This window comes from Fukomys damarensis, unplaced genomic scaffold (genome assembly GCF_012274545.1).
Source record: "Fukomys damarensis isolate Sample0158 unplaced genomic scaffold, DMR_v1.0_HiC HiC_scaffold_24, whole genome shotgun sequence".
Classification (NCBI taxonomy): domain Eukaryota; kingdom Metazoa; phylum Chordata; class Mammalia; order Rodentia; family Bathyergidae; genus Fukomys; species Fukomys damarensis.
This window is the reverse complement of record NW_022900936.1, coordinates 401,256-410,115: the sequence shown is the minus strand read 5'-3', so window position 1 is coordinate 410,115 and position 8,860 is coordinate 401,256. Positions and strand designations below refer to the sequence as shown.

General features: G+C 48.9%; 1 protein-coding gene across 9 annotated transcripts in view; it reads left to right on the top strand.

The window, feature by feature from the left end:
- Positions 1 to 8,860, top strand: part of Pcnt (pericentrin) — a 104,587-nt gene that overhangs the window by 78,749 nt on the left and 16,978 nt on the right. For all 9 annotated transcript variants that reach the window (XM_010636382.3, XM_010636387.3, XM_010636386.3 and 6 more), the window contains 6 exons: positions 1,379 to 1,543; positions 3,012 to 3,182; positions 3,716 to 3,911; positions 4,723 to 4,945; positions 5,161 to 5,311; positions 6,001 to 6,432. In XM_010636382.3, the coding sequence (XP_010634684.1) occupies positions 1,379 to 1,543; positions 3,012 to 3,182; positions 3,716 to 3,911; positions 4,723 to 4,945; positions 5,161 to 5,311; positions 6,001 to 6,432 (1,338 nt within the window). The remainder of the gene's footprint in view (positions 1 to 1,378; positions 1,544 to 3,011; positions 3,183 to 3,715; positions 3,912 to 4,722; positions 4,946 to 5,160; positions 5,312 to 6,000; positions 6,433 to 8,860) is intronic.

The window sequence follows — 8,860 nt, the reverse complement described above, 5'->3', positions numbered from 1 at the left end:
GCGGAGAGTGTATGTATTGTGTGGTGTCTCTCTCTCTCTCTCTCTCTCTCTCTCTCTCTCTCTCTCTCTCTCTCTCTCGTACTGGAGTTTGAACTCAGGACCTTGTACTTGCTAGGCAGGTGGCGGGCTAAATCCCTATCCCATTTGTGGGGATTCTTTAAGAGATGTTTTTAGACAGGATTTTATTCTCATTATGAAATTCAGACAGATGTATTTTAAGATATAGAAAATGGCTCATCATCTTCAGCCAGGAAGTGACCAGCCACTTGGCTGTCACTATTCCCTGTGCAGATGGAGATAGGCCCTGTGGGCCTGCATCATCTGGCTCACCCTTACCTTGACTGGAGACCTTGCCTCACATCCATGTTATGTGAAATACAGTGTTAGGGACCAAGTCTGGGACTCTGCTCATGCTAGGCAAGTGCTCTGCTATTGAGTGGCATCTCAGCCTCCAAATATGTTTTATAGTAAAATTGTTTTAGATTTTCAGATTGTCTGAAGTCAACGTAATATGCAGTGTGTTTCCTAACACTGGCGAAATGTATTTCCAGTTAGCTGAATTATACGCCATTGTAAGCCCTGACATTGCTTAATTTTGTATTGTCTCCATTTTGGATTTTGTTAGATTCTTTGTCCCCTCACTTTATTTATTTTTTTTTATTTTTTATTTTTTTTACCAGGGATTGAACTCAGGACCTCCCTCTTTCGAGGCAGGTGCGGTGCCACTGAGCTAAATCCCCAGCCCTCCCTCACATTTCTAAGCCAAGTGTCTTAGGAGCTTTTGTGTGCAGCTACAGTATGGCCAGACTCAGTGGCACTGGCTTCTGCGGTCCAGATACTGCCTTCCAAGGCCACCATCTCTCTCTCTCTCATCCTCTCTGGGCAGGGCTGCTGTCCCGCTGCCCTGTAGTGAGCACCCCAGGCTTAGTGGTATGAGGAGACCTGTGGGCCACAGGGACTGATAGTCTGCAGGCACAGGTGTCTTTGCCTCCATTGGTCATTGGTACTAGCTGCCAGCTGGGTCATGCACATGATGGTCATGTGGTCCCAGGAGGGCCAGGGTGCAACACGCTCAGCCTCTTCAGCCCTGTCCACCCAGGCCCAGGTGTAGAGGAGGCTCAGCGCCCCACAGAAAACAGATTCTGAGTGGGAGGGAGTGGGCCTGGCCTTGGAGCACCTTATCCAGAATCCATTTCCAGCCTGGTTTCCTGGTCCCTGAAGTTGTAGGAGGTATATTTGAAGCCTTCACATTGAACACAGTAGATGACTGTTTGGAATACCTCTTCACAGCTCCTTTTGAGCCGTGTGGTGGCCAGTGCAGTGCATGTAGTAGTGGCTTCAGACCATCTTCCCCTTTCTGATGTTTTCCCCCCCTCAGGCTTTGCTGCAGATGGTGTGTGATGAGAGCCACCAGATACTAGCCTTATCGGAGAGCCGAGACCTTCCCAGCACCCTGAGCAAGGGGGAGTCATGCACCCCGCTTGCCTGCTTCCCGAGCGAGGGACAAGGCCTGTTGGAGGTAGCCCCCAGGAAAGGAGAGAAGGTATGGAATTGTTCAATAAGTGACAAAGGGGCTTCTTTTTCTTTTCTCGATGCTGAGGATGAACCCATGGCATGGCATGCTACTCCAGGGTTCCACCTGTAAGCTACACCCTAACTCTGAGGAAATGCACTTTGTGTGGACCTCACATAGCTGTTTCTAAAGGACCTTGGAGCTTACAGCAACCAAGGGGAGCTGTGCATAGAGATGAGGGTCTGTTTAAGGCAGCTAAAGGAACAGATTAAAAATAAGACCTGTAGCCCCTAGCCCATGGCCATGCTGGTTCTGTCTGCTGTTCCTAGCAGGTGTACCCTGGAGGCTCCATGTGGTCAGAGGGAGGTGGTCGCCTTGTGAGCTAAGAGGGCAAGGCCAGAGATGTTTTCCTGGTCCCAAGGTTATGAGAACTTCCTGGGACCTGCAGATGGATCCCACATTTCTTCCTTCCTCCCTCTAAACTTGGGCTCACCCTTGGACCTGGCTCCTACCCATCACCTGCTGTCACCTCCCAGAACCCAGGGCCCACCACAGCATGGGAAAGTGGACACCAAGCCCCTTGCTGGGCCTTAGACTGACATCACCCCACCTCCCCTGAAGCCTTACCCTCCATACCTGCTTCTTCCTGCTGGGGTAAATGTGCCAGGAGGGAAGAAAGGACTGTGTCCCTGTGTCAGGAAAGTGGCAGCCTGTGGCTGGTGCCCACTTTGTGTGTCCTTGAGCCATGGTGTGCCTGCTCCTGGCCACAGACCCTGGGGCTTTCTGGTCCTCTCTAGACCAGGGCCTCATTGGTGCAGGGACTCATTCTCTTCTCATTGGGAAGAGGAGAGACACTCAGGACCTCTTTCTTGGTAGAATTTCACCATCTTCTGTGTCAGCCTCTGCTCATATTGGTGGCATCTGCCTCTCACACTTATATGTCTTCTCCCATGTCAGAATGGCTTCCTTAGTTCTCTCTCTCTCTGTTCATTTCCCTCACAAAGCACCACAGATGTTTATTTCTAATGGGTCTGCATTCTGGGAGCTTGAGTTCTGGTGCCAGCAGAGCCAGGCTCTGATGAGGGCCCAATTCCTGCTTTGCAGATGGCTTCCTCCTTGTTGGGTCCTCATGGGGGGGGGTTCCTTTTCCTTTTCTTACCAGTTACTATAGTCCTGCAGGACCTGGGCCATGCTGTGACCACCTTCAACCTTAATGGGGTCCTGTCTCAAGTACAGTCATGTCAGGGATCAGGGTCTAACTTATGAATCTAAGTGACTCAAATATCCAGGCCACACAGTGCTTGTAGCATACACTAGAGAGTGAATAAGGCACTTCCCCCTGCCTCTCTTTCTCCCTCCCTTCCTTCCTTATTTTCATTCATTTATTTATTCAGCAGTGCTGGGGGGATAGAACTCAGGGTTTTGTGCATGCTGACCACCTGTCTCCTACTGAGCTGCACCCCAGCTCAGCACTAAGGTTCTTGCTTCAACTTTGCAGGAGCTCCTGGAGCACTGTGACTGGCGGGGAGAGTTTCTGCAGGCCACACAGGAGATGTTTGAAAAGGAGCAGAAGATAGTGCAAGCAGAGCTGCAGCCCAGACCCTGTGGCTCAGACCTGTGGGATGACAGCCTCCTGTGCAAGAATCTGGAGAAAGTTGTCCACGAGCAGGTGAGCAGCAGCCCTACATCTGTGCCTTGGAGGCTGGCCCCAGGAGAGGGTGATGGAAACTGCTTCTCTGTGTATTTTGTATCATGTGCTCTTCACCTGGGGACGTGGTAGCAGCTGGCTGGGGAAGCCCTGTGTCGTTCACACATGAGTCCTCACAAACTCCACTGATTTTCCTTGAGTGTCACTTCTGTGACAGAAGAGCCATTCGGGCCTGCCAGCTATCAAGCGTGCTGCACACAAGGTCAAGGCCATCATCTGTGAGATAGTGTGGATCCTGTTTGCACTCTGGCACCCAGAGGAGTAGGCTGGTGCTGAGGGCAAGGGGCTAGCATAGCTGCTTTCTAGACAGAGCTGCAGAAGGTGCCTGGGAACAAGGTCTATACTCCTCCACAATCATGGTCAATAAGCTGTGTCCTCTGGTGCTGGAGGCTGGGGCTGGATTGGGTGGTTTGTGGGTGACGAGGTAAACAGGGCTCCCTCCTTGCAGCCTGGTGCCCTCCTGTTTCATGCAGAATCTGCTCTCCCCACTCCAGGGAGACCTTCAGGAAAAGGCCTGGAAACACCTTTGCCTGCCTGACAGGAGCAGCTTGCTGTCAGAGATTCAGGCGCTGCGTGCCCAGCTGCGCATGACACACCTGCAGAACCAGGAGAAGCTGCAGCAGCTGTGTGCAGCACTTACAAGTGCAGAGGCTCGAAGCAGCCGGCGGGAACATCAGCTGCGCAGGCAGGGTGGGTGCTACCCTGGAGTTCTACAGTTGTGAATATAGAAGCCCTAGAGGAGCTAGTGCTGGAGTTCAAGAGCTTGTCATCGTTCATTTTCCACTTCTAACTTAGGTTCTTGGGAGTTTTCTATAGTTAGATCATCTGTCGCCTTCTTTTCCTGGCTTCTGTGCCAGGCAGGCCCTGAGTGGATGCCCTTCCTCATTCCCTATTGCTTGTATGTGGGTTCTGTGTTGGGTGGGCGCCTTTGTTCCTGCTTGGATCTATCAGGCAGAGTGGCCTTGCAGGTGTTATGACCTTTTGTGCTGGGGCTTTGCCAGCATTTCTGTATGCACAGGGGCCTTGCCTGAAGTTTTCTTCTCCTCAGCCCTTTTTTAGCCTTGGTGCTTGAAGGTGCTGGCTGGTGCTGGCCTCACCAAAGGAAGCATCTCCTCCATTGTGTTTTCCAGTAGAGTTTGTGCAGAATGGGGCAGTTTCTTCCTCAGCTTCTGATAGACTTTCAGTGAAGACATGCGGGCCTTGAATTTTCTCTGTGGAGGACATGTTGCCTGTGAGTGGTGGGGTTGGCCTGCACTGTAGGAGGGCCTTAGGGATATGTTGTCACTGCTGGTCTCTGCTCCCGACCAGGAGAGCAAGGCCTAGGAAGAAATGAATTGTCCTTGAGTGTCCTGGTTTCCTTAGAAACAGTTGTTTCCAATTCTCAGAAATGCCACCATTTCCTACCGTGAGCACACCCGAATGTCCTTTCTGACTTAACATCCTTTTCTGGTACACTTTGGACTCACAAATAATGCTGCTTTATATTTTTAATCTTTTTCAGTTGAATTGTTGGCATATAAAGTTGAGCAGGAAAAATGTATAGCAAGTGACTTACAGAAAACCCTGAGCGAAGAGCAGGAAAGAGCGAGGAGCGTGCGGCAGCTCCTGGCAGTGGAGCAGAGCGCAGTGCAGGACCTGCAGTCGGAGCTGCGTGAGTGCCAGCAGGAGAACTCGAGGCTGCTGGAGTCCCTTGGCGAGGCACAGCGTGAAGTTCTCCAGCTGAGGTGCGGCCTTGGCCTGGTCCATCTCTTTCAGTGGAAGTCCTACTGTCTTTGGGTCTGCCATGATTGGCAGGCTGCAGGAGCCTATGGTTTTGGGGCCTGGGAATGAGAAATGGAACCACAGGGACAAGGGGACAGGGGGACCCCCCCACTGCCACCTCCTTCTCCACCTTGCCTCTGCCTGACCTGGCATGTTGCCACCTGCCATCCCTGCACAGGTCCCTGCTGGATGGGAAGGAGAGTGATCTGAAGGCTGCCCTGGAGGAGCTGGAGCAGGAGCAAGGAAAGGAGCGTGCCCTCCAGGCTCAGCAGGAGGAGGAGCAGCTGCGGCACCTACAGAGAGAGGGCCAGAGCACCAAGGCCCTGGAGGTGACTCGCTGTTGGCCGTCTTGGCCAGTGCATCAGAAGCAGGAAGCTGCCCTCTCCTGCCTTCCTTTCTTACTCTTGTTTGTGGCAGCACATCTGATTGACAGGACTTTGAAGCAGTGAGATAGGGCTGCATTTTCTGATAAAGTAGTCCTTGACAGTGGCCGCCTTTTACAAGGCAGACAGCTGTGATGGCCAGCAGTGCACATGACCCTCCTCAGTGGCCACAGTCCATGAGCATGTGCTTCTGGAAGGGGAAAGCAGCCTCCCGACTAGCCATCCTGAAGAGCAGCAGCTGCAGAGGTAGTGGGTGACAGCTGTGTACAGTGTAGGTCCAGCAGGTGTCCTCTAGCTCACAACATGGTCTGTGTATCTTTCAACAACATGGAATCATTGTGATAGCAAGCAAGATGTACTGTCTTTGAGCATCCTGAGTATATATTGTTTTTGAGGAAGGGAAAAAAGAGGCATGTCTGACTCCAGAACATGTGTGTGCATTTCCTCAGTGTGGTCTTCATCTGTGCAGTCAGGTGGTAAAATTACAAAAAAGCTCCTACACATACTTAGACCTATAGAACAATTTGCAAAAAGTATCATTGCTGAGTGAAAGTATGTAAACAGATCTGGGCAGGAAAACTTTTTACATTTTCCTTTTGAGTAATTTTTCTCATCTTGTTTTTTCACCAACATAGGAATTGAAACTATCTTTGGAGAAGCAATTTACTCAAAACAACCAACTGTGTGTAGCTTTGAAACATGAGCAGACCATGAGGGACAACCTACAGCAAGAGCTGCAGATTGAGCATTCTCGTTGCGAGGCCTTGCTGGCGCAGGAGCGGGGCCGGCTCTCTGAGCTCCAGAGGAGCCTGGAGGCTGAGAAGAACCATGTGCTGGAGCTCTCAGAGGCCTTGCAGCATGAGCGGCTGCTGACAGAGCAGCTGAGCCGTGGCACTCAGCATCCACAGGTGCACCACGCAGTGCTGCGGAAGCTGAAGGCAGAGAAGGCCCGTGTGCTGGAACTGCAGGCCGCGCTCCAGGTGGCACAACAGCAGGCCCTGCAAGCCCAGCAGCAGCTGGAGGCCCAGGTTCAGGAGCACTGCACGGAGCTTGGGAGGGAGAAGGAGGTGAGTGCCACCTTAAGGTTGGCTGTGGACGCCCTGTAGATCCACATACAGGAGCTGAGATGCTCTCTGGAGAAAGGTGGGGAGAAACCAGCTTGGTTACATGTTAAGTTAGAAGAGTTACACCTGTGAGCGAAAGCGCTAGAAGGACAAAAGTATTCAGGGAGGACAATGGAGCCCAACCTGAGCCAAGCTAATATGGAGAAGGGGAAGGAGTGGCAAAGAGACAAGGAGAAGCTGTTGAGAGCCATCTGCACGGGTTGTGCGTCTTTACATATCCTCAGTGATTGGAGTGTTAGGAGAGTTGGCGTGGGGGGTCTTCTTGGCCTCTCTCCTCTGTTTCTTCAGTCTGTGTGTCTTTATGCCAATACCACACTGTGTGGACTGTTGTGGCTTTATAGCAAGTTTTGATTAGGATACATTATTTGAAATTGTGTTGAATCTTTGGTCTCCTTGCAATTCTGTGTGAATTTGAAGGTGGCCTGTAAAGGCCACTGATACTTTAATGGGGATTGCATTGAATTCTAAAAGTCACTATGGGTAGTATTGATGTGTTCAGCAAAGTAAATGTTCTCATCCATGAACATGGACTGTCTCTGGTTATGAAGGTCTTTAATTTCCTTCCAGGTGTCTTTGTAGCTTTTAGAATATAAGCTATGGGCCGGGGATTTAGCTCAGTGCTCAGTGGTTTTGCTTCCTGCCTTGCAAGTGCAAGGACCCGAGTTCGATCCCTGGTACAAAAAAAAAAAGAATATAAGCAATACACTTCTTTTAAGGAAACTTAGTCCTCTATTTTTTTTTTTATGTGATTACAGGTGGAATTGTTTTAATTTTATTTTCAGATTGTTCATTACCATTGTGTTTTTGTATATTGATCTTGTGCAACCTTGCCAAGTGTGTGCATTGGTTTCCAGTATGTATACAGATACACGCTCACACTCTTATTTGGGGTGTTTGTTTGTTTGTTTGTTTTGCAGTGTCAGGCATTGAACTCAGGACCTCACACATACCAGCCAAACACTCTTCTACTGAGCTACCTCCTCAGCTCAGTTTTCACTATTTTTAGAAGGGGCTTCCATGTATAGTATCATGTCACCTGCGAATAGCCCAGCTTAATTTCTGTTTTTCCAACTCATGTCTTTTATCCCTTTCTTTCTTTTTGGTACTGTGGATCAAACTCAGGTCCTTGTGCTTGCAAGGCAGGCACTGGAATCACTGAGCTGAATCCCAGGCCCTTTTATCCCTTTCTTGACTGTTTTGGCTCAAACTTGGAGCACAGTGTTGGGCAGGAGCACCACCTCTTCCCTCAGGTCTGGGGAACATAGGCTTCTCCCTGTTGCATGTGCTGCCTGCTGTAGGTCTTGGCCACACCTTTTGTCTGAGGCAGTTTCTCCTGTTTCTTGGTTGTCCAGTCTTTCTTAATTAAATCATGAGACCGTTAGATTTTTTAAACTCTTTTTCAGTGTCTCTTCAAACTGTGACATTTGTCCAAGGCTGTGGTTTCTTTGGTGTTACAGACATTCTTTCATTCCTGAGATGGCTCCTTCTTGGTTATTGTAAAGAATTATCTTGATAGGTTGCTGTATTCAGTTTGCTAGTATTCTCATCTGTGTTCACTAGGGATATTGTTCTTTGGTTTTTCTATCAATAACAGTGGCTAAGGATGGGTTGGGAAGTGTTCTCTCACTCTCTCACTTTTTGGATTGAGTTTGATTTTTAGATACATTCCATGTCAGGCAAAAGCTTTTTAAAAAATATCTTCACTGCTTGATTTTGTATTTTATGAAATAATAAAAAGATTTGTAAAACCAAAGGCCTAGTCTTTCTGAGGGGTTAGCCTGTGGTGAAATGGTAGAGAAACGTCTGTTTCTAAAAACAAAACTCTAAGTTTCTAAATATTTCAAGGATAAATTAGATTCCAAATTGTTTTAAAATATTTTTAAGTTCAGGCTGGGGATTTAGTTCCATGGCACCGTGCCTGCCTCACAAGTTTGAGGTCATGAGTTGGATCCCTGATACTAAAGAAAAAATAAAATATTTTTAATTTCATATCAGGGATGTGTTGATAGTTTTCAACAACTTTATGAGATAGAATGCACATGCCTTTGAGTTCCCCAATTTAATTTGTGCAGTTCAGTGCTTTAGAGTATTTTCTAGATGATGCAACTGTCTTGGCAGTCAGTTTTTGGAAGTTCCCGTCAGCCCAGGTGGAGTCCTTGTCAGATGTACTCACCATCCCCTTTCCCAGCCTGGCAGCCTGGTTCTGCCCTCTGTCTCTAGATTTGTCTCTTCAGGACACAGTAATTGGGAATCTGCTGTAGTATGCTCCCTGTCTGACTGGCTTTCTTCAGGTTGCAGGGTGACTTCAGGGTTCATGTAGTGACTTCCAAATGTACCATGTTTCAGAGGTGATTTTTTTTTTTTTTTTTTT